This window comes from Tetrahymena thermophila (assembly GCF_000189635.1).
Source record: "Tetrahymena thermophila SB210 genomic scaffold scf_8254549, whole genome shotgun sequence".
NCBI lineage: Eukaryota > Ciliophora > Oligohymenophorea > Hymenostomatida > Tetrahymenidae > Tetrahymena > Tetrahymena thermophila.
Window position 1 is genome coordinate 138,433 of NW_002476320.1, and position 26,449 is coordinate 164,881.

The following is a 26,449-nucleotide window of genomic DNA, read 5'->3' on the forward strand; positions in this document are numbered from 1 at the left end:
ATATTTTTATAAGTATAGTTACTAAAATAGAAAGTGGAAAAATAGAATTTAACTCTATTCATAACACAAATATTACTTATTAAAAAAGATCTATATAATTTAGTTATCTAAGCATTAGCCAAGGAGTAATATTAATGATTTATAACTCTTAAGTAAAGACCATAGATTATTTTTAATTATGATTAGCAATATAAATTGAACTTAATTTTTTCTCATTAAATGAGTTTTTTTAAATTATTACTCATGCATTTTTTGAAAAATCATATTTTTATATATAAGAGAGGACGAAACAAATCACCAAATCATAAAGAGATTTATTTTAAGATAAACTCTACCTTTAATATTTGTTTTTTGAAATTAACAACTTTGCTATGCTCAAAATAACATTTTAATTTTATAAATAAAAAAAAAGACCCATTATTTTTAAGCCTTTAGCAAATAGATGATATTAAGAGATCATATTAAAAACAATAAATATAATGAGGATATCATACATTTATTAATTAAATTAATACAAATTAACTATTAAGGTAAAACTGAAAGATAATTAAATGATTATTAAAGCCATCAATAATGGGTTTCTAATATACTTGCTCTTAATATTTGGATTCTACTCAAAAATAATGTTAGCATTACTCTGTGATTCTAAATATGCATATTACAACTATAATAAAAGCTATTAGTGTTATTCAGGATACACGTTCTGTCTTATTCGCTTATTTGCTTGTTTATAAGATTGCCATTAAGGATTAGAAAAAAATTAATAAAATAAAGCTTGCATCTCATTTAGTAATTATAACCAAGTTATATTTTTAAGCAGTAGCAAAGATTTCAAGTTTAATATGGACTCATAGATTTATCAGAATCTTTTGACAAAATCAAACAATAAACCAATAAACTTTAAAGTCTACTACCTAAAAAACAATGAATATGGATTTTATACGATAATGACTCTTGAAGGTCATGATATTCCAATTTTAGCATTTAAAAATTTACATGCTGGATACAGTTAAATGCTTATCGGTATAAGCAGAAATTTAGTGATTGAATGGGATTTACTGAAGTCAAGTGTAAATTTAACTGATTATTTATATGTTAATAGTAATAATTTTTACTTAGATCATAATATTTTAGTATTAAACTACTCATATATTCATTTATCTTATTTCACATATTTTACTTTATTTTCATAAAGTGTCCCTATAGACACCTTTCGACTTATATATTAAAGCTACTCTGTATTAAAACTAATCTTAATAGAAAAGAATAATTTTTTTATTTAAACAAACACTAAAAAATAATAGTCAATGAGAAATTTTATAAAAAATAATTTTTTAAACTATTACTTCGAAATTCAAAAAAAAGCACTTTTCCAATTAAAAATCTAGTGGTTTTGATTCCACTAGTAATTTAATCAGAGTATTGCTAATTGCAGATTTTTTTTTTTTGTAATAGAGAGATAAATAGTGAAAGGTTACACCTATAACTATTTAAATAAATTTTAAATTTTAACTTTTTATAATAAAAATATGTATGCTATATTTATTTCTAAGTAACGAACACAATCCCTCTCTTACTGTTTTATTTATGTAATTAAATTTAATAATAATGTTAAAATATATAATTTAACTTTCAAATCTTTAATTCTTATGGCTATCTTAATTTTGCTTCAAAATTTATTTACCTTTTTATTTATATTATATTAAAATATTTATTTATATCTTTAAAGATCAATCAGTTTTCTAAAATTATCAAGCAAAAATAGTAATATCTATTTTCCATTAATAATTTTAAATCTTATTTTAAAAAATTTCAGTTTACTAACATATTTAAAAAATATTATAAAAATAAAATAGAAATTGATTGAACTATAAAAATAAATTTACCTAATTATGCATTAATTGATTTACTGTTCTGCTATATTTATAAAATATGATATTATTTCTTAGCTAAATAAATAACTGTATGAATAATTTTAAATTTATGATTCTATTTAGTTATTGAGGAAAAATTATTATTCTAGAAGAAAAATAATATTGAGTTAGTCCTTATTATTCTTGATTAAGAAATTTATGATACATAATTTATCCTAAAAAGTACCTTTGAATTAATTTTTTTTTACTGGAACGAAATTAAAACCAAAAATAGAGCAGTAGGTTTGATAACTCTTTTAGAAATTAAATTACATTCAACTGTATTAAAGTAAGAAACAAATTATTGTGATGTCATAAAAATTTCAAGATCAATTATTGTTTTTTCATTCATTAAAAAAAAATATTTTCATAATTCAGAAGAAATTAAATTATAAATATTTAAATTTTATAATTATTTTTAAATTAAGATTACTTTAAAAATTCTTTGATATTTTTGTAAATATTTTTAATAAAATTTAGTGGAAGAAGTAGAATTTAACTCTCTTCATAACTAAAATGTATAATCTAACAGTATTTTTAATTTAATGATTATATAATTTAATCAGACCTGAATAATTTAGTTTTCCTAGCATTACCCAAAGAGTAATATTAATAATTTATAATTCTTAAGTAAAATAGGCACCATAAATCATCATTAATTATTATTAATAGTATAAGTTGAACTTAATTTTTCCTCTACTTGTGTTAATTTTTTGAAGATATCATTTTTTTTATAAAGGATTTTAATAAATGTATCATCAAATCAATAAGTGTTTTCTTTTAAGATAAACCCTATTTCAATAAATAACGTTTGTTTTTTTTAGCTAATAGATCATTTTGTAATTAAAAAATTTACTATTTAACGCTCAAGAAAACATTTAAATTTTATAAATAAAAGAAAGGCCCATTAGTTTTAATTCTTAAATAAATAGATGATATTAAGAGGCAATATTAAAAACATTAAATAGAATGAGGATATCATACTTTTATTAATTAAATTAATACAAATTAACTATTAAGGTAAAATAGAAAGAAAATTAAAGGTTTATTAAAGCATTTAATAATGAGTTAGTTACTAATATGCTCTCTCTTAATATTTGGATTCTACTCAAAAGTAATTTAAGCATTACTTTGCGATTCTAAATGTGCATATTGCAGCAGCTACAATACATGCTATTAGTGTTAGCCAGGATATACGCTCAGTTCTGATTAGCTTACTTGCTAATCTAATTGTCCTAATCAAACTTACTACTATGAAGCAACTTAATCCTGTTTATAAGATTGTCCTTAAGGATTCGAAAAAAGTTAATAAAATAAAGCTTGCATCTCAGTTAATAATTGCGACCAAGTTACATTTTTAAGCGGTAGCAAAGACTTCAAGTTTAATATGAACTCATAGCTTTATTAGAATCTTTTGATAGTTAGCGGCTAATAAAACCAAACAATAAACGAAAACTACTTAAAAGTCTACTAGCTACAAAATGATGAATATGGATTTTATCCGATAGGGACTCTTGAAGGCCATAATACTCCAATTATAGCCTTTAAAAACTTAGATGGTGAATACAGCTAAATGCTTATCAGTATAAGCAGAAATTTAGTGATTGCATGGGATATGTAATATGGATTACTGAAGTCGAGCGTAAATTTATCTGATAATTTATATGTTAATAGCAATAGCTTTTACTTAGATCAGAATATTTTAGTATTGAACTACTTTGATAGTAACTAGTTCGCTGTGTTTTTCCTCAAAAGCTGGGTAAAATCTTTATTTTCATAAGAATAAAATGACTAAACAGATTAGTTTTTTACATTTTTTGATAGAGTTCATTAAACACCTATTATTGGGTACTAAATCCAATTTAATAACTATTTAATTAGTTATGATAATAACAATATGATTATTAAATGGGATATTAATAATAACTATGGATATGAGATTTATTAAAATTTTAATTTCACTATAAATTAAGTATTTTCTTTCCCAAATTTTTAAAGCATGTAGAATTCAGATTTCTTCATTGTCACTTTTTAAGAAAATACAAGTATTAACATTATTAGTAATAACAATAATACTTCAATTCTAGCATTCAATACTAATCATACTACTGCAATATCGAATATTTTCTTTGATATTAGCATTTAAGTTCAAAACTATCAATCTCTTAACATAGTTTAGTTAATCTCGATAAGCCAAACTGAGATAATTGTTTTTTAGTTTAATATAAACTAATAATCAATTAAAGCTATTGCTAATTTTACTCAATCAACTCTTTTTACAAAGCTAATAAATAATTAAGTCATAATTGTAAATTAAAAAGGACTAAACGCATTTTCTTTTCAGCAATAGTAATAACAATCAAATTCTACTTCTTAATTATAATTACTTAACATATTACCTACAGCAATTTCTACAAATGACTATATTGGTGATATTTAATAATTAAATACTTTTAGTAACATATCATATGTAATTGTTGGAAGATTATTAACTATTTATTAAAGTCAAATTTAGCCTGGAAACTCTATACTTGCTTTTAAATAATCTCAACAGATCTAAAGTTCACCTAAGTATAGCTAACATTATGGAAAAGTTAATGGAGTAGTAATGGACACAAGTTAAAACTTAATTATTTCGTATAGTTCAGATGGATCATTTGGAATATGGGACATAATCTAGAATAGCATATTAAACTAAAAGCCTTTATATTTTTAGTTACCTCCTTGGTGCTTATCTTTGTAATCTTGCTAAACCAGTATAATCTATTCGTAAGTTATCATGAACGGAGTACTTTTATCTCTTTATAGTAATAATATATTTATCACCTGGAATATAAGTAGATATTAAATCTCATAAAGAAATACATATTCTTTGCCAAGTTAATGGCTGAGTCTAACTAATTATGGATTTTTTAACAATTATTTGTTTATGAGTAATAATAAAGAATTATTTATTTATAATTTTAATTCAAGCGAGACTTAGATAGTAAACAATAATTACACACAATACTCTGAAAACATCAGCTAAATATAACTAGGATTTAATAGTAATACCTTTTATTTATTAGAAACACTAACTACTTATAATAATTCTTCTCCTCAATACCTATTAAGAATCAAGTTTTTATCTAATTATACAGTATCTAAAAATACAACAATTCAATAACAATGCCAAGAGTTATAGTATTTTCAATAAACATAAAAAGTAATTGTTAACTATTATTCTGTAAATTTGACTATAGTTACTTTTCCAACACTTACCTCAGTATCCATAACTCTAGATTCTAACATAGTAACTTAAATATATTCTGCTTCATAAAATTCTTTTCTAATAATTACTGCTTCAACTACTATGTATTAATATTTACCAAGTGGTAGTACTTACGCATCTAATAAACCAGCAAATTCTCCCTTACCTAGAAAAAATTTTGGTATGATTTATAAGTCTTAGTTTTAAGTTACATCTTCAGGGTATACCTATTTTTAGAATACAGGATTTAATTAATTAGACAACTAAGTATATTTTTATTTTTAATAAATTTAATTATTATTTTAACATTAACCCTTAAAACCTTAAATTTATTAAAAAAATTTTATTTAATTTCTTTATTATTTTTTTAAAAATTAATATCCAAATTTTTTTGAATAATGAAAAATTTTTACATAATTATACCATAAAAGAACAAATTATTATTCAAATAATAAAAAAATATTTAAAAAAATAATTTTTGTCTAAATTAATAAAATTTATTTAAAAAAAAGGTATTTTATTTACTTTATAGTAACCTCAGAATTTGTTAAGTGTTTCCTTTTAAAAATGAAATATCAAGCGTTAGTGTAGTAAATAATGCACTGGCTTATATAGGATTTTCAGATGGTAGCTTTTAAATTGGTAGATACTCATGTAGTACCTAGATTTATGTTAATGATTATTGTAATACATAAAATACAATTTTTAATCCTTACTTAAAAAAAGCATATCTTTTTAATCTTGGAAAGGTTATTTTATAATTTAAATTTTTGCAATTAAATAATTAATATTATTTAATTGATAATAGGTTATTGTGGTTGATTTGTATAGTAAATCAGATGTTGTTATTAATTATGGACATCCTACAACAAATTCAGTTAATGTAATTTAAGACAGTGTTAATGGAAATATGATTACTTATTCAAAAGAAAGCACATAGAATTTGTACAAGTTTAATTAAAAAAATCAAACTGCAACTCAGTTTATGAATGGACATAATGCCACAGTCGATTATGTATTTCTTGATATTTAGAATGATGTGGTTATAAGCCATTCAATAAGTTTAACAGACTTAAAGGTTATTGTTTGGTCTTATTCATACACAATATAACTTTAAGTATTTTTAAATATTTAATAATTTAACCAAACAACTCCTATTATAGGTATAGTTAGTGCAGTATTTGATTAAAATAGATAATAGTTATTTGTTTTAACATTACAAGGAACTCTATTTACATTTAATTATCTAAATTATACTGTGAAAACATAATTTTTAATACAAAATGCCCAGACAATTTATTTAGATTCTAACTACAACAAATTTTATTTAATTTATAACTAATATAGAATATAAGTAAGAAATTACTATACTCTTAATCTAGAAAATGAAATAATAACTAATTCACCTATACCTCCATTATAGAAGCTCTCACCTTCAAATAATTGGCTAATTATTACTTCTAGTAAACTACTAACAGTCATAGACAGATAAACACAGACCTATAAATCAACAATTCTTTGCAATACAAACTGCGGAGACTTTAAAATCTCTGATAAACTTAATTTAATTTTTTCATATTTAAGAGATAATTCAGATAGTATTGATGCTTATGATATTACAAATGGGAATTATTTGTATTCAATAAGTGGTTAGACAGATCTAGATATAGGAACAATCAAATTGATAGTGATGGATGATGTCAATTATCTATTATTTATAGGAAAACTTAGCTCATATATAACTGTGTTTTTTAATTATCTTACTAAGCAATATGTAGGATATACATATGAAAATATATTTTTGTTTTGGGGAACAGCTATGAACAACCAATTTAACGCTTTGAGTGTAGCTGATACATCAACTTTTTAGTAAATAATATATTAATTATAAAATGGAAAATTATTTTGAAAGCTTTAAAAATTTTTTATCATTTTAATTTAAATAAATTAATTTTAAAAATTTTAAAAGCATTAGAACAATTTAAGAGTAGATCACTAGTACTTTTAAATTTTAAGATTAGTATATGTTAAAATAGATTGACTACTATACAAGCTCAACAGGAGATATCTATTTCGTTGGCGGATTAGGATATGTCAGAAGGTACACAACTTAAAATTAGATGGTGAAACTCGTTGGATAACTTTCTAATTACATATAGATTGTTTATTACAATCAAAATGTATATGTATTAACTTATACATAACTTTTAAAATATTCAGATAACTTCTAAATTTTACCCAGTAACTCAACTCTAAACATGTTTGGAAGTCAAATCATAGGAACAATCAATAATTAGATATTTGTCTCTACATTTAATTCAACTATTTTACAGATCGATTGTTAATCATTTTAAGTTATCAATACTATCGCCCTTCCTTCTTCTCTGGTTTAATCTTAATTTGTTCAAAAATACAATGATTTGTTAATAATAACTTAAGACGGAAGTTTTATACGTTATAATTATGCAAATAAAACATAAGTTTTTAAATTATCATCGACCTATTACTATGCATACTATAATTTAAATTTAAGTTTGATATCGCTTGTTTCATCTACTTAAATAGAAATGTACACATATACAATAAACATACAAAATTTCACAAATTATCAACTGACAATTGTACCTTACTCTAGTACCTTAAGCTTTGTATTCATTGATGAGTAATATAGTAATTTGTATGCTGTATTGGCTAATGATAGAGTTATTGATATATTTTCATTTTAGAGAAATCCATTAACTCCAAATATGAATATGACAAAAATAAATTTCATACCATACATAAATTCAATTTTTTCTGTTTAATTGAGTATTGTTGGATCTTACATAAAAGTTCAAATACCTTGGTCAATATCTTACTACGATAGGCAAACATTTAATTTTTACTGGCAAGTTTAAGACCCGAAATTTATTTAATAAATAAGATAATATATTATTAATCCTTCTTTTCCTGAGCTTGTTTTTACAGCCTAAAATAACTTTATAACCATAGCATACTAAAATATTTAAAGTCAAGTCTATAATTTACTTTTAAAATATTAACTCTAATATCCGACTATATATAATATAACAATATAGAAAAACTTTGACCTCTATATGATAAATATGTTAATATTAGTTAGCGGTAACATTGTTCGCTACCAAGCTAACATTCCCATTGTTAACGGAATCCCTTAACAAAGTTATTTTAAAAATTGCTTGCTTTAGATTTAAAATCCTTTAGCTGGTTATTAAGTTCAAAATTAGCTTTCTAATTTGTAAGATTATTTTTCTCAATTTAATTATTAGTCTTAAGGAATAAGATTATAGGTAAAATTTGTTTTATAAACATTCATTTTTAACTTACATATTAATTAAAATAATATTAGATATATGGCACTAGTTTCCTTTATTACACTCCTTTAATGTAATAACTAAACACATAAGTCTAATATTTTGGCAATTAATAAAATTCTAACTTAAATTTAGAAGCTAATCTGTTCTCTCAAAATCAGAATCAATAAGTATCCCTATCAAACTAAAATCTCATCCTTCTTTCTAAACCGATAGTTGCTTAATTTAATGCTTTGACTAATACATTTTCGCTTTAAAATGTATCATTTTCATAACTAAATTAATCTTATTAAGTAAATACAACTATAAAAATGACAAATTTGATTTAAATTTCATTTATAAATATTACTATTTAATAAATTAACCTAGGAGGATAGGTTAGCCTTTTTGATATTTAAAACTGCACAAATGTATCTTTTTAGAATATTTAAATATAGAATATAAATATTCAAGACTTAGTATCATTATTTAAATTTTAGTTGGTAAGTAATTTAAATATTTAAAACCTCAGCATTGTATAAATAAATTATGAATATACGACAAGAAGGTTTTTAATAATAAGCCAAACTTAATAATATCTATTTTAATTTTACAAAATAGCTAATTTAACCCTTTCGGGTTTTACAATATAATACATTAAAGGTAATAGTAATCAAAGTATTTTTGACTTCAAACAGAATTAAAATTCGCTGTTATAAGACATTTAATTGAATTAAATAGTGGATATATAGGTAATTTCTTATGTTAACTACTTTTAGGACGAAATATCAACTACTGTTGAAGAAAACGACATCGCTTATTTATCTTAAATAAATATTAAAGATTTTCATTCAAACTAAAATGCTATTAACTATTAAGGAAGCACTCTTTAGATATCATTTTCTTCATTTGATTCTATAAATTGCTTAAAATGTACAGGATCATCTTTGCAAGTATATTAAACAACCAATTTAGAAATTCGAAATACAAATTTTACTAATAACTCTGCTTATAATGGAGGTAGCATTGCTATAATAAATTGTTAAAGCAGTAGTATTTCTATAACCAATTCATAGTTTTTAGGGAACAGTGCTTAAAATAGTGGTGGAGCCATTTACTTATCTAACTCATATTTGAAACTTTAAAACGATATATTTGAAAGTAATAGTGCTCTTATTGGAGGTGCAATTAGATATGTAGGTGGTAGACCAAGAGAATTTAATCATTAATACTTTTAAGCAAATGGAGTATAATTTATTTAAAATGTAGCAGTTATTCATAGTTAAAACTGGGGTTCATATATTTAATATGTGAAAGCATAATAATTAAATTTAAAAAATTTTAGATTACTAGATTAATAATAAGACAAAAGTGAATCAAAGAATCTTTAATAAGACATATTTTAAATTAATAATCTTTAAAGTGGAGGATTTATAAATTTATAATTTTAGATATATGACGAAGAAAATAATGCACTTTACTACAATGTAACAAGTTGTTAAAATAATTAATATCCTAAAGATATATGTGATGAGTTAAGCTAAATTAAGCTTACTCTTCTATCCTTAGATGAAAATGTAGTAAGAGTAGTAGGATCTTACACTGCTCAATTTAGTTAATTTATCTCTTCTATAGAGGGATTTTAAATTATAGGAATTCAACTAATTGGTAATCCTCTTAGCTCTTAATTCATATATCTGTAAGCAGAAGGAATATAATAATATTAACCCTTAAGTTCTAATGATATTATTCAAAAACGTAACTTTTTAATTTTATCAATTTATTTTAATAACATATATTTTAAAAGTATCATCAGCTGTTTATTAAGATAAATATTAATTAAATTTCCGTTAATGTGAAATTGGAGAAATCTATAAATAAGCAAATCAAATTTATTTATGCTCTGAATGTATTGTGGGAACTTACTCCTTACAAACACCAACAAAAAGTAATATTAATTTTTTAATTAACCTTTATTTACCTCTTAAGTAGATAATAGTTTACAATGCTAAAGATGTCCTGACCAAACCAGCTATTGCTATAAAAATTAAATGGAACTCAAGGCTGGATATTGGAAAAGTACGAATTTAACAGATAATATTTATTAATGTTAGACAAAATCTAGTTGCAATGGTGATCAAAAGACAAATTATTGTGCTACAGGCCATTATGGTCCACTTTGTTAATTTTGTGATGAAAATGGTGTAATATGGCAAGATAAATTTTAGTATGATAATAAGAATGGATGCACTAACTGTACAAAAATGTCTATAGGATATGCTATAGGAGAAACCCTTATAGTTTCATTGATCATAGTCGCATATTGCTTATTTAACATAGTATAATGCTTAAAAGCTTCTGAGAGGGTAGTATTAGCATTCTATATGCGTGTTCTCAAGTTGTCATGTATTAGCAGATCAAGCTAAAACAATGAGGTTAACATGGCAGTAAAAGCTTTAACTTATTTCTTATAGTTATATAAGCTCATTTCAAATTATACACTTGATCTACCTTAAGTAGTTGCAGTTGCTCCAGACATATTTGGTAAAAATTTAGTTAAAAAACATATTTAATTTATAGTTTTTTGCTTAAATTAAAATGAAAGGTTCTCCATCTAGTTCAGCAGTTGTTAACAATGCATGCTAAGTAGCATTATTATCTACAGAATCCATGCCTCATTTGTATTGGAGATCCTTAATGATAATACTGTCACCTTTTGGATTTGCAATTGTTCTTTTCTTAATTTACCTGATTTTTATTCATAAGAAGTATAATGTTACAATCAGAAAAGTAAAAGTTCTATTTAATTTAAATAAATTAGCAAAATGAATTTTTATTCTTTAAAAAAATAACAAAAACAATAAAAGTATTAAAAATCAAATTATTTATTCAAAAAATAGTCTCATGTGATTTGCACTCTAATTTTTTTGTTTTAGTATACTTAACCAAACATTGTTTAAAATTTGGTAGCCTAAGTTTCTTGTTAAGAATTTGATGGAAAAAAATATATAATTGCTGATTATACATATGAATGTTATACATAGCAGCATCTGTCATTTATATTATTCTTAATTGGACCTGGTCTGATTTTCCATAGTTTTATTTACCCTCTTTTTGTCTTTACTGTCCTTTATATATCAAGAAATTAGCTAAATAATGCGACAGTAAGATTAAGATATGGATACATTTATTAAGATTATAATGTTAGAGGATATTATTGGGAAATTATGAAATATTTCTTAAAATTATCTTTAATTCTTGTTTTAAATTTCTACGACTCTCCACAACCAAGTAAATAAATTGCTTTATAAAAATTTATTTTTATTTAAATGTATATTTTTTATAAAGAAACAAAGTTCTTAGCTGTCTTTTGCGTATTAGCTATCTATTACATTTTATTGATATTAGTGAAGCCATATTAAATGAAGAGATACTAATAAGTAGATTAAAATAGTACGATTGCTTTGATGATGGTTAGTATCCTTAACTATTTTCTTAATACTGATGTTACATAGATTTAAATTTATATATTCTATATGTTACTACTTCTTTGCTAATTAGTAAATGGTGGATTCTTAGTTTTCCTTATTCTTAGAGTTTACTTTGAAAAATATGTTTAATTTATCTTGAACAAGTTACCATCTTCTATAAGAAATTCAATTTATATTAGATTTTTAATGTCAAAGACTGACATACATTCTGATTTAGTTGTTTAAAAGGCAATTAAACTTTGGATGCTTGTTTATAAAAAATCTAAATTTTACTAACTTAAGTAATAATAATCATCTTTTATTAAAAAATAAATTAAATCTAAATTTTCAGGAGCTTTATTAGAACCTTCTAGTAGTTAAAGTAAAATTTAATTTTTAAAAAATTTTTATTTAATTTTTTCAACTTTAATAAAGTCTCTCCTACAATCATTCCAAGCCATTAGGAAAGAGCAAAAAGATTTAGCCTCAAAAAAAGTAATATGCATCATATTTATTACAGAAATCAATCTGAAACTGAAGAATAGTTAAATTCTCATAGACTTTTGACAAATCCATAAACTTTAAGAAGTAAAAATAATTTTATAAAATTATTGCTAATCTTAATATTAAAAAAAGCTCAATAAGACAAAGTATTAAAAACTCAGAGTATTGTAGATTAACTTAAAGAAAATCAATAAGAATAGGAATCAGATTAAATAGATATTTTGTCATCTGGTAGTTCAATGAAAATTCCTAACTTTGTTGCAAAATCTAATGCAAGAAATAGCATACTTTCTTAAAATTGATATTAAATTATTAATTTATATATAATTATTTGTTGAAAAAAATTTATTTTTTGTAGTTTTTAAAAATAAAGATAATTATCATTTTTCAAGTATTCGTAGGTAGTGACCACCAGAAAGATGTTACCCAAATTTATTTAATATTTAATTGCAAAATTACTTTATCCTTTTTAAAAATTTGATGCATTACTAAATAAAAAGTATCATTTTTACGATAAAAAGAAATTAAGTATTTTTAATTCAATTATAGTAAAACGTAAAATTTTAGAAAATAAATATTTACCTTGACATGCAATAAAATAAATTAAATTTTTAAGATATAAAAATTTTAAAGAAATAAAATATTTATGAAACATTAATGTGAAAATCTATAAAAATACAATTCGATTAAATTTGAAGATATTTTAAATTAAATAAAAATATTAAAATAAATTTGATGTAAAATTGATTTTGTTTTTTAATCTTCATATAATTTTAATAAATTTATTTATTGCTGACTAATTCTATTAATTTCATCTAATATAAAATTATATTTTTTCATGTAGATTTATTTAAATAATTTATCATATCACGATTGTTTTATCTTAATTTTTTGAATTTAAGTTGATTAAAATCGTTCTCTATTTTATTAATAACATCATAATGAAAGTGAAATTAAGAATAGCATATAAGCATGATAGATAATATAAAAAACCCAGAAGGATATAGCCGGTTAATAACGCTTGCAACTTTTAAGTTAAAAATATGTAATGATGAAAAAGTAAGTGTACTTTTTAGCATGTCTTTATCTACTTCAAATATGCTTTGCTAAATTTAATCAGATTTATTTTACATTTCCTAAATTTATTATGAAATTTCTTCTCTAAATACTCCATTATAGAATTCTTTTCCAACTACGAAATATGATAAATATAAATATAGAGAGCTTATTATAATGCAATATAACACCATTTTTTTATATTCACTTTGAAGAACAGTTTATGAAGATGAGTAGAAGATATCATTTAATTCTTTTTAATTTATTAAACCCTTAGTTATAAAACTAAATAATGAAGTATTACAAGATTGTTTGTTCCCATTAATAAAATATTCAATTTTTTGATCAGAGTTTTATGATTGCAATTAAGTTAAACAATCTTTTTTTTTTAGAGCTAAAGCTGTTGCTGTTGCTATTTTTTATATTTCATGAAATGATATTCTAATATCTCCTTTATTCAGTTTTCCTTTCTCTCTCATGATTTAAATATATTATTTGTTTATTTCTACATGCATTCCTGAAAAAATGAGTCTTTCAAGGGGATTCTCTGCTAATTCATTCAAAGAATTTTGTTTTGTTTAATTATTTTCCTTGTTGATACCATTTTAAAGATTTTATTTTTTTGAATAAATTTCTGAAATTAATTAATTCATAAATTCGATATTTATTTATTGACAAACAAAATTGTCCTCAGATAACTAAATTAGTAAAGGGGTACTTAGCTTCTAATCTTCTAAGAAAATATTACCATTTGTTACAACATTATATCTAATAGGTGAAACGTTATATAATTTATTAATATTTTCCAAAATGCTTAGATCCTTCCATTCACATATGTAATTATGATACTATGATGCATTATGGAAAACTTCTACTTTGCGATACAATCCTAGTTAATCAAGACTGGATGTTGAAATCTTAAATAGACTATCTTTACCTAATTATTAACTATGTGTTTAGATTTTCCCTTAAACATATATCAGTTCATTTTATATGTTTGTTGATAGATTTTATTAACTTTGAAGAGCATTCATAATTACTTTCTTAAAATGACTTATTGTGTGTTACTTTTTAAACGATTTAAAAAGTGTGTATGATGAAATTCCTAACAAAGAATAAAATATTGTTTGAGAAATTTTTGGATCTATTAAAGCTCTATAGTTTAAAAAATTTAAATATTTATTTGCTTTATATCTAATTTCGCTTTCCATTTTTTAATTATTGATTAATTTAGTTTTTGTAATTGATTTGAGTAATAAATTTTGAAATATGATTTTTCATTTTAATTTATTTTAGAATTATCATTTTCTAGAAATATCTAACAAATAAAATAGAAAAATTAAGCAGTTTACAACTATCTTTTTCTAGAAATATTTGATAACTAAAATAGAAAATTAAACAGTTTAAAATTTTATTTTAAACTAACATATCATGTGCCAAAATATCCACATAATATTTTCAACAATTATGTCTAATAGAAAATCTTAGCAAAACCGACTTATTTACAACTTCACTTAACATAAATGATAATGGGAATACGAACTCATTTTTAAAAGCGAAACATCTAAATATTTTTTTACATATAAAATTTGCGCGAATTTTAATCAAAATTTCAAAATGTTTAATCAAAAATTAAAATATTCCCCACAAAATTTGCAAATTATCTTAATTAAATCAAAATGTTAAATTTCGCTTATTGTAAATCGAAATAGCATTTTACTCTAGTTAATACAGGAATTAAATTCATGGGAGTATTTCAGTATATTTAAAAATAAATAACATGTAAATAAAATACTAAAACTTTCAATCTTTAATTTCAAAATCATCAAATTATTTTTTAGGAATTTGAACAGATTTAATCTTTTCTTTTAAATTTATTTATAATTAGTTAACATTATAATCATTTAAATTTATATATTCTTATTAATTTATTTTTGATTCTAATTATTCTGATACTTTATTATCTTCAAATACTACTTTAGTTTACTTTTCATTTAATTCACATCTTGAAACATTTTCGGTTTACAATTTACTAAAAATATTGCTTTCTCTTGGTGATTTAGATGTAAACCTTGATTCAAAAGAGCTTAAGGGTATTAAGTTATCTAACTAGTTTTATCTTTTGTTAAATATTTCTAACTTAAATCTTATAGAACTCCTTCCACTTGATTATGGTTACTATAAATCTAAATCTACTTCATTTCTATTTATTTTTTTGGTGCCTTAGGTTTTAAATTTATTTTTATCTGAAAAATTATTATTTTTAACTTTCTCCTATTTATTTTCAATATTACTTTAAATTAAATTATAATTTTATTATTAAGATTTTTAATATTCTTTGTCTAATAAAAGGCTATTTTAAGATTAAAATAAATACTATGATTATTTTAATTTAGGAAATTATTTTTAGAAATTTGCTTCTTTATAATAATCCATTTAAGATATGCATTATTCATTATTTAATATTGAAGGACTATGCAATTTTGAAGATTATTTAATATTTTCTTATGTTTTTTATATATTATTACTGAAAAAAATTCGACTGTTATTATCCATTTAATTATGGATATATTAAATAATGTTTTATCCTAATAATTATTTTCTTACTTTTCTCCATACTGTAAGGTGCTTTACTTACAATTTACTTACTTATGTGAATTTATTTAGTTTAGGAAAGTAATACAAAAGCTTTTATTTTATGTTATTAAAAATATTGTAGAATTTAGATTTAAAAAGTTATTTTATAATCCACAAAATCATAAAAATCTCTACAAAAGCACTAAAAGCTATAAAAAGATAGCTGCAAATAGAATTATTTGAGTACTATTAATTCATCACAATACTTATGAAAAATAAAGTTGCCAGCATAATTTCTACGAATAGTTCTATTCTGTAAAGTTACATTGAAAAAAAAGGCTTAATTCTTGTTAAAAGAGATAGATAAATTAGCTAAACTACAAATCCTAAAATAAGTTTATCATCTTTTTTAAATAATTTAAATTAATTTTTTTTTTTTAATATTAAAAATACCTAAAGGATTGATATAGAATATTAGGATACAAGTTATAAGTAATCTTTTATAACTTTTGATGAAATCCCAGTAGTAAAATTAAGGTTTGAATTCATTGTAAATAAACCCAAATTTTTATCTAAAGCTAACTTGTTCTAATTACTTCTTTTTTCTATAAACTAATTAAATAATAAATATTGGGATTACAAAGACCCATCCTAAAATACCTGGTATTCCTATATATTTCATGAAGTTTAAATGATCTTTATTGTAGCATTCATAACTAATATCGCTGCTAATATAGTATTTTCCATCAATTTACCTACACGACATCATATTAAAAAGTAAATACACTATGCTATTTTGTGTAAAGAAAAATAAGAAAATAGCTCCATTAATAATAAGCACTTTTATAGATCTTTATTTTACTCGCCCATAAATAACTAAAACTATTAATAAACAGATAAGATATCCTAATGGAATTACTAATGACCATAACACTCTTAAATAAATAATAGGAAATTTGTTAAACTTATGAAAAATACAATCAAGAGAGTAGAACAAGTTTGTTACTGGCATTCCTTTAAAATTATAAAAATATTGCAAAAATATTTTTGTTTAAATTAATTAATTACCTATAGTATTAGAAAGCAATCTAGTGCCATATGGAAAAGAAAATTCTAATTAAGAATAAATAATTCCACTAACTTGTAAATAACCTATAAAAATTTTTAATCCTAAAGATGAAGAGTTAAAGAAAGCTGATTTTATAATACTAATCATATGCATTTTCCTTAAATAATAGCTGACTGTTAAGCTTTTAGTAAGGCTTAATTATAAAACTATACTTGATATGATAAATAAAAGCATTAAAATTAAATTCAAAGATAAGTATGAGTAATAGGGCTTATGAATTAAATCTGCACATGGGTAACAATTATAATTTCCATCAGAAATATACGGTTAATCCCAAAGGATACCATAAACATCACACTATTCGCATAAAGGCCCATAATACCCTTTAATGCAATAATTTTTTTCTTCAATAGGTACACAGTTTCTAGGATTTCTTGAGCAACTAATTATATTATCAGTTAAATTATTTAATCTCCAATATCCGCTTTTCAATTATATCTCATTCTTACGGCAAGATTAAGAGTATTCAGGGCATTTTAAACAAGCAGTGTTTTCTAAAAATATTAAATTTTAAAAAAATTATTTTGAAATAAAGTTTTTAAATATTTTAAATTAATTTTTACGAATAGTAGGTAAACTCAGAAAGTAACTGCCTTCTTAGCAAATAAAACACTGATAAATAACATCAACTAGTTAGTAGACTTCTCCATATGTACAGTTTCTAGTGTTTATTAAGACTAAGCTAAAAAGATTATTTAAACCTTTTAAATTATTAATAATTTAGTAAGATAAATTTAAAAATAAAAATTACTCTCTTCATCAACTTATCTTGTTTAAGCATCTATTTTTGTTAAAGAACTCGAAGAAATTTTTATTATATTTGTTGTTAATGGGTTGGATACTATTATTAGTCCTTTTATTATAAAACTCGAGCTAGCCTCATCAAATTAAGAATAATCTGCTGTGTACTTACCGAAGACCTTTAATTGAGTATTGTTTTAAGGTTCAATTTTTACTTATAGATTTTATAATTCTGACAATATCTCATTATCGTATTTTTTTTTATTTATAAAATTAGGATTAAATTTTATAGGATTATTTTCTTCATCGAGCAATTATATTTTTAGATCAATACTATTACCGCTTCTAAAATTATTTATTTCATAGGACTGCAATATAAATAATCTATTAATTCCATATAAATTTGAAATTTATTAATCACTTTCAACACTCAATGTTTTTAAAACTGGTTAACAAATAACAACATCCTGTAAATAAGACCCAATATTATTTCCATATATTTTGGCTTTGTTATCTGAAATTATGTTACTACTTTATGATTATTAAATTTATCTATAAAAGCTTACTAATGTCACATTATTATTTTAATTTTACTACTCTAAATTTCTATGAGTTAAATTATTATTTAATATTGGTTTAATTTTAGTATATTTTATACCACCTCCAATCTATGCATTATTCTGCTAAATAATTGTATGGGCAATTTAAACATTAGAATTTTGTAAGTAAATAGCGCCACCATATATTTTAGCAACATTTGACTTAAATATTGAGTTTGTAATAGTTATATTACAAGTTGGACATTCTAAAATAGCAAGAGCACCACCGTTTTGAGATTCAATTTACTAAAAATCACAATTTTAAATTAAGTGATTTTCACCTTAATTTATTTATAATGCCCCACCATTACAGTTTAAGCATTTCAAATATTTAAATTAAGTTTGTTAAACTGTTACTGAGCTTGTTTAATTTAGATAAAAAACGCTTTAATTAAGGTCTTTGATATATGATACAAAAACATTAAATATGTTTAAGATATTTTACTGAACTAAAACCTAGCTATCTTACATAAAATAAAAGTTTTATGATATTAAAAGAGATGTTTATTAGCACTCTTAAACAATTAGGTTAAGCAATTATGTATTTTTAGATCCATATATATTTATTATCGGTAATGATGATCTTGAAAAAATATTTTCGAAAGTCGAATTTAAAATTTAAACATTATTTATTTACTCTAGATATATTAATTAGCTCTAATTAAATGTGTTTATTGTTACATATTTTATTTGTAAATTTTAAATTTTAATCGACTGAATGTTTGAAAAGGAAAAGAAAGAACAATCAGAACAAGTTAAGTTTATTTATTTAATATTAATATTATCAATCAAGATTTCATTTATGTTAGAAAAAACAAACAAAGGAGCATCTCTTTCTAATATAAAATTATTAAGACTCAATCCTGACAAAGTAACTTAATCCAAGTTTTCAAAATAAAATTGTTATTTTGTATTCGGTATATCCATATTAGCCTCTGAGAGTAAAAAAGTTACATTATTAAATACAATATCTTCAATTAATGAACTAAATAAAATTCTATCTCTTACCTCCCTCATATCTAACAAAAAGTTTTATATTAATAATCCTTAAAACTAATAATCTAAAAAAGATGATTCCTTCAAATTTATTATATTTTGTTAATTGATATCTAAGTTCCTATAAACAAATGAAATACTCCTAGTTGAATTATAACTTCCAAAATCAGTTTACTGAAGTTGCTAAATTATTTAAATAATATATAAAAATTAATACACTATAATAATAATAATCATTTACCTCAATCCTAATTAAAGCAGGATTTGAAGATTCTTCATAAAAGGATTTATCTAAGTTTTAAAGCATCTGTAGAAACTAATTTACAATTAAAAAAAATATCTTAAATTTAAAAAAAGTAAATATAATGAAATACTTGATATTAATACTATGTTTAAGAAACTGTATAGCATTATTGTATTTGGCTTAAAGATTATGTAAGATTTTCTAAATAAAAGCTATCATTTATAACTTTATCATCACAAAGAACTAAAATGCTAACTTAAAATCCACTCACTAATTATGATAACTGATAATCTACTAGATTTGGTGTTATACAACTATGAGAATAAAGCTAGATAAGGTTGTTACTTTTATAAGAAAATAAGGATATATTGCTTTCTTGTTAAGCAAAAAATAGATTTGTATCATTTTAAGGTGAGTTAATAACAATTATTTTTTTTAAACTTGAAAATATAGAGGTGCTTCTTATCATATTTTGTAGAGTTAAATTATTATTATAAATTATTAATTGGTATGATGAGAAAATGAATATATTACTAGCAATAAATTAAATTTTCAATCCTGGAGATCTTGAAAATTAAGGAATAAAACCTAAATAAGTGATATTTTATAATTGCTAAGTATTTTTATTTGTAAAATTATATTGATAAAAGTCTATTTTAGATAAATTATTATCAGGGATAGTATAAACTGCAAAAATACCAGTTATAGGCTCAATAGATATCTAAAAGATTTAGCTAGAAGTGTATGGTATTTAAAAAGAATTTGAGATTGGGTTAGGTGGAACACTTAGTTAAATATTGATGCCATCAAATATATAACAGTTACTGCTTTTCATAGTAATAAAAGTTATTTTGTTCACATCATCATAATAAATTTTATAAATTTAATCTGAAGTTGGGGAAAACCATTTTATTAAATTATAAGAAATAAAATTAAGCCTGTAAATAGTATTATTATATGCAAGAATCATCACTTCTTAAAATTATAGAAGCATAGTCAATTATTTTACTCTTACACCAAGTTAAATTGTTTTATTTATTTAAGTTAAATTAAATGTGTTGTATAAAACTATATTTCCTAAATAAGTTGTAGTTAAAATAATATTTGGTAGTTAAATCGCCTTATCAATCTCTTATTATTATTGTTGCAAAATTTATAAACTTGAATTTATTTCAACTATTTAGTTTTTGTAAAGAACAAATAGAGAGCCATCAATTATGTAAAAGTATTTAATGTTTAACTAGTAATTAGTTGAATCAGTTCTTAGATTATTATAAATGGTGTTTTAAGAGGCATCAAATACCCAGCTCTGGCCTTTGCTATCAAAGAAAAATAATTAATTTTTTTAATTAAATGACATTTTTTGGACTCTGTTTGGAAGGGCTGATGATACTGCTTATTATGGAGCAAGGTTATGCTCAATTTACAAAGACCTTAAAATTATATTAGAAATAAAAAAAATAAAATTAGTATAAAAATAATAGAATATTTAATAAATTTTAGAGTTAAATGAAAAAAAAAAATGAGTTGCTAATGAATTGATAAAATATGATTAAAAATATTGAAATGAAATTGATAATATTACATAATTGTATTTCCGCTATATACAACAAGAGTAGCTGTATCTTCAACTAAAAATGCATTGTTCAAAGGAAAACTGTAGATATCTGTAGTATGACTATATAAACCCACAGTAAATAAATTTAAAAGATCATACATTACTATGATTTTAGGAAATTAATCTTTGAATATAACTAAACTATTAGTATTTTCATCTAAAAAGATTTGAATTATCATACCATATTCTGTTTGTTACTCAAATGATACTTCATTTATATACTCTCCAGTATCTAACGAATAAATAGGTACTTTTGGACTACATACACCTAAATAGCAATTACTCCAAATTACAATTTATCTTAAGGTAAAGGAAATCAAAAAATCAGAAACTAAAGGATTGATCGTATTAATAATAAAATTAATTGTTAGACTTTATCTATCAACTTAGGTTATACTATTTTGCTCATAAATGAATGCCCAATATTATTCATATTTAGCAAATAAAGAAGTTTTTTAATTAGAGATTATTATACTCTTAGTATATGAAAATGCTTTTGATACATCCTACGATTACTAAAAGGAATAAATTTCTACATATGAGTATCCTGATATTAAAAAGATATAGAGAAATTTATATTATTAATCGTAGTTAAAACTTGAAAGTATGGCTGAAGTTTTTATTTTCATTTTGAAGTAAGTGTTTGAAGTTAGATCATGAATATAAATCCTATTAAGAGAATTAGAAGATATTAAATAGTTCTCATTTTATAAAATTAATAATTATGTAATATTAAAAATAAATGAGCTATTTGCTTATTAATCGTTAAAGCTCAAATAGTCATCAGAATGATAATGAATATTGTACAACACTTAAACCTTAGCTATGTCCCAAACATAAATTTAAAAATCTAAAGAAATACTAATCAATAAAGATTAAATTGTATTTATATAGCAAGAAGTTATATTAGCTTAATGTTAGATAGGATATTGATCTAGTTAGCCAGAACTAAATCTCCATTAAATTATAGTATTGTTTTAAAATAAGATTAATATTTCTAAATTCTCATTGAATTCAAGGACATAAAGATTTTAATTTGGAAGTTATAGTGTTTTCTGTACCAAAAATGTCTTGGAGTTGATTATAAAAACTTGAGACTGTTATTTAAAAATAATTTTTTAAATAAACTTCTAAATAAAACTAAACAATTTAGCATTATAAAAATAGAATAAAAAAAATTTACCCCTTAATAAATTATAAAATATCCTTTAAGCTATGAGTAGAAAAACTTAGAGACATTACTAAATTAGTTTAAATTGATAGCATAGTTTAGAATTATGTGGAACACATATATCTATCCATCAACAAAGCCTATGTAAAGAATAAGTTTATCTTCATCAACAATGATGGATTTAATTGTGTTATAGAAGGAAAGAACATGGTTTGTCTGAAAATTAGGCATTATCATCACAAATACCTTTTTAAATTAAAAATATTAGTAAAAAATACTATAAACCATCAAAAATAAAGAAAAAATATTTGCAAATTTTTCATAATTATTTAAACTAGATTATATTAATTAATTTAAAAATTTTTATTTATTTTGGCCTTATTTTTAAGAAGATTTAAGATAAATAATAAAATAAATTTACTGTATTTAAGACTTTATTTGTGTTTGGTGAATGGTAATAGTAAAAAATATTTTTATTAGTAACTCCACAATAAGGCGTTATAAACCCAGTAATTGTATAATAATAAATTATAGAAAAAGATTAAATTATTCCTAAATTTTTATAAGTTTACTCTTAAAAGATTTAATCTCCATTAGCTGGATGATAGCAAAAATTATGTAATGGGTATGTGTAAGTCATTTTGTAGGTAATAGCTGACTAATTTGTAAAATTATAGACAACTATATATTCATATAAATTAAAAGCTAGAGTTTTGTTTTAGCTAAAATATTGAGCTTTTAAATAAGATTGATAATATAAAGATGCACTAAAAAGAGATGAATAAGCTTTCGTGTAAATAGCTGTAGAATTAGTAAATGACCTCACCATAACTTAATTTGAATATAGATAAATAAGAATTTGCTGCCCCCACAAATAATCAAATGTAACAAAAAAGAGAGTTTAAGTTCCAGTATAAGTTTCATTTACTAATACTTTATTTTATTGAATGTCAAAAACTTTTAGTTAGTTATTGTTCTAAATTAAAAGAGTGTTTTGTATTAGTGAAACACTTTTAATTATACTCATCTAATTTATGTCAAGTCTATAATCAGATATAAATGTTAGAGATAAAGAGTTTCTTTTCCATATTGTTATAAATTGATCACTAGCATTAGTATAAATTACATAATAATATCCTAAATCGGAAATAGTGATATTATTAGCTTACAGACATTTCTGCATTATTGATTACTAATTACATATTGGGTGATATTATGTAAATATATGTATGTAACTCAAATCTTCAAAACTAGTTAATTCGTAAACTCTTATTGAGCCATCGTTTCCTGCTATAACAAGCTATCCATCATAGTTAGGATCTAAAATTATTTAATTAATCGCATCAACTGTTGTTGGTTAGTAAAAATTAATATTTTCTGATTTTTTTACTTAATTACAAGTAGTAACTTAGTTTTCTTGTTAAGCAATTTATTGAGCAGGTTCATTTATAAAGATGCTATTCATGTAAAATTCATAGACTTAATTATTAAACATAAAAATATTTTCAAATAATTAATTGTCAGGATTTGAAGAGTTGCCTTAAAACATTTTAACTAGAGATTTGTTTTAATATGTATAGATACTAAATGTAAAATTATTTCTTACATATAAAGTGTCCTATGCTATATACATATTATAAGTACCATTCATATTTGTTGTCTTTAAAAGTTATAGCTAAAAATTGTTACTTTAGGTAGTTAACTCGTAGTATTATGTGCTTCCAGCAGCTATAATATAGAGAAAAGATGTGCTTAAATTGTCATAAAAAACGAAATAGTTTTAAATAGGAGATGTAGCAGAAATATTTTAAGGTGAGCAAACTCCGTTTTACCAAATCACTATATTATTGTAGATGTCTCCGAAAAATAGATAAGAATCGTTAATTGGAGTGAGAGAACTTATAACAGTAAAATTATTACAATACTAAAAAATTTACTAGTTTATATTACTAAAGGACAATTATGTAGAAAAAAATCCTTTTTGCGAATAAACTGTAAAAAAAACAGAGTTAATACCTTTAAAGATTTTAATTTAACCTTGCTGAGTGGGTAAATTAAATTATCCTAGTTAGAAAATGGTATCTTATTGAATTGCATTAGTTATATTGATTAGAGTAAATAACTATTCTGACTGATCCTATAGAATTAAATAGTTGTTATCAAGATAATTCACATATTTTGTATTTTATACATACATAGATAAATAATCTTTTCTGATTATTTACCATGTAGGTATTTACCAGAAATTTATTTCTTGTAATGAGACAGTAATAAAGTATTTATTTTGTTAATCCAAATAAAATTATTTAACTTCATCAGTTAGTTGTTGCATTTCGCCTTTGAAGTTGAGGTCAGAGTCATAAATTCTTAAAAAAAAGTTATACTAGTTGTTAGTAGAATTAAAAGTTTTGCAGAATACAGCTAGTTCAGAGCCAACTAAAGTAGAGCCAATAATTTATTTTAAATTATTTCCAAACTCATTTATAGAGGGACATTTTTAACTTTTTTGGCATACATAATAATCTCTTTATTCATAATATCCATATCCGCAAATAGGATTGCATTATCCTAATTCTTAATTAAGATATTCATTTTGCTAGCCACAATAAGATTAACAATACCCATTTCCACTACTAGGAATATATCCCTCTTCACATTATAAGCAATTTCCGAAAAAATCACATTAAGAGCATTTAAATCCACACTAATTTATTTAAGATAAAACCTGATTTATTAATGAGAGTATAATAAGATAGATTATTTTTTTCATTGGCTCCAAAAATTTATTTTTTGTCTTCTTATTAATTTATTTTAAGTATCAGAGATTACGATTTAAATTTTCTTTTCTACAAACATTAAACATTGATTATTTTAAAAGTGATTAAGAAAAACCTTTCTATATTTAGATTTAAATATATATAAGCTTGAATAAAGTTTTCTTAATCAAATTTAAATATATGTCATATTATAGGCCAATTAATTCAAAAAAACATAACATACAGAATTTATTAAAGAAAAGTGAGACAGTCAGTTTTTATGTTTTTTTAATCAAATCACACAGTCTAAAATTTAAATGCCATATTTAAAAATGAAGAATTTTTATACTTTGTTGTAAAATTATTTATCTTTTAAAATTTCTAAATACATATATTTATCTAATTGATTAAAAACAGTTTTACTATGAAATATATATAAAATAATAATAATTTAAATGCAAATAATTGATTTTAAAAATTTTTGTTATAATGACAATTCTTAGTCCTATTTGCATTGATAATCTAAATGAAAAAGCTGAATTTGATTGCTTACAGTACGTTTTTACTTAATTATAAGTAATATTAAATTTTAAATTACAATCTTCAAAAATCAATCAATTTTGAAAGAATCAGCAATTTAAATAAACCTTAATAGGATGACGTTTTCACCTTTACCTTTAAAAAATAGATTAAATAATTAATAGAAAGTGGTTAGAAAAACCTTAAAAAAATGTAAAGAAAAAATTGAATAAAAACATTTTTTATGATGTATAATATTTTATTTTTTTGTACCATAAATTTTTTAATTGTAATTTTTTCTTACGATCAATCAGTGGTGGAATTAGGGAGTAATGAGCATTTAAATAGTTATCAAAAATTTTTAATATAGAAGGGTTTTTATAGATAAGAATACAGTAGTTATTAAACTAAAATCAAAATTTTTAAAGTCATAACAAAGGAAGATTATAATAACTAAAAGAATTAGATGATGATTTTTGATAAGTAAATATACTTTTAAGTATAAAACGCTATTTATTCTTTAATTTAAATTCAAAAAATATGAATTTATCTCTCACTTTTTAAATGTTATTTATATATATTAATAAAATAATTT

At 22.3% G+C, this 26,449-nt stretch overlaps 6 protein-coding genes across 6 annotated transcripts; 2 read left to right on the top strand and 4 right to left on the bottom strand. All coding sequences in view use genetic code 6, as the record gives it.

Moving 5' to 3' along the window:
• Positions 1–947: 947 nt before the first annotated feature.
• On the top strand, positions 948–1,311 carry TTHERM_000777133 (hypothetical protein; the record flags this gene model as incomplete). The annotated part of the gene is made up of 2 exons (XM_012798914.1): positions 948–1,101; positions 1,196–1,311. 2 exons carry the CDS (start codon positions 948–950, stop codon positions 1,309–1,311), a joined length of 270 nt encoding a protein of 89 aa, XP_012654368.1.
• Positions 1,312–2,976: 1,665 nt separating this feature from the next.
• On the top strand, positions 2,977–12,750 carry TTHERM_000777135 (transmembrane protein, putative; the record flags this gene model as incomplete). The annotated part of the gene is made up of 12 exons (XM_012798915.1): positions 2,977–5,430; positions 5,676–5,912; positions 5,972–7,032; positions 7,133–8,471; positions 8,531–10,232; positions 10,282–10,422; positions 10,467–11,018; positions 11,080–11,264; positions 11,375–11,765; positions 11,823–12,326; positions 12,380–12,532; positions 12,581–12,750. 12 exons carry the CDS (start codon positions 2,977–2,979, stop codon positions 12,748–12,750), a joined length of 8,889 nt encoding a protein of 2,962 aa, XP_012654369.1.
• A 534-nt stretch (positions 12,751–13,284) lies between these two features.
• On the bottom strand, positions 13,285–14,538 carry TTHERM_00777200 (transmembrane protein, putative; the record flags this gene model as incomplete). Its single annotated transcript, XM_001021255.2, has 1 exon — positions 13,285–14,538. The coding sequence occupies one exon, from the start codon at positions 14,536–14,538 to the stop codon at positions 13,285–13,287; it is 1,254 nt and encodes a 417-aa protein (XP_001021255.2).
• Positions 14,539–15,307: 769 nt separating this feature from the next.
• TTHERM_000777209 (hypothetical protein) lies at positions 15,308–15,940 on the bottom strand (the record flags this gene model as incomplete). Its single annotated transcript, XM_012798916.1, has 1 exon — positions 15,308–15,940. One exon carries the CDS (start codon positions 15,938–15,940, stop codon positions 15,308–15,310), a length of 633 nt encoding a protein of 210 aa, XP_012654370.1.
• Positions 15,941–16,827: 887 nt separating this feature from the next.
• TTHERM_00777210 (transmembrane protein, putative) lies at positions 16,828–21,509 on the bottom strand (the record flags this gene model as incomplete). The annotated part of the gene is made up of 11 exons (XM_001021256.2): positions 16,828–16,872; positions 16,944–16,963; positions 17,060–17,095; positions 17,150–17,704; positions 17,774–17,911; positions 17,962–18,948; positions 19,687–19,729; positions 19,788–19,853; positions 19,921–21,109; positions 21,149–21,223; positions 21,376–21,509. The coding sequence occupies 11 exons, from the start codon at positions 21,507–21,509 to the stop codon at positions 16,828–16,830; spliced, it is 3,288 nt and encodes a 1,095-aa protein (XP_001021256.2).
• Positions 21,510–22,422: 913 nt separating this feature from the next.
• On the bottom strand, positions 22,423–25,435 carry TTHERM_00777220 (transmembrane protein, putative; the record flags this gene model as incomplete). Its single annotated transcript, XM_001021257.2, has 5 exons — positions 22,423–22,505; positions 22,651–22,825; positions 23,706–24,477; positions 24,805–25,283; positions 25,409–25,435. 5 exons carry the CDS (start codon positions 25,433–25,435, stop codon positions 22,423–22,425), a joined length of 1,536 nt encoding a protein of 511 aa, XP_001021257.2.
• Between the last annotated feature and the right edge of the window lie 1,014 nt (positions 25,436–26,449).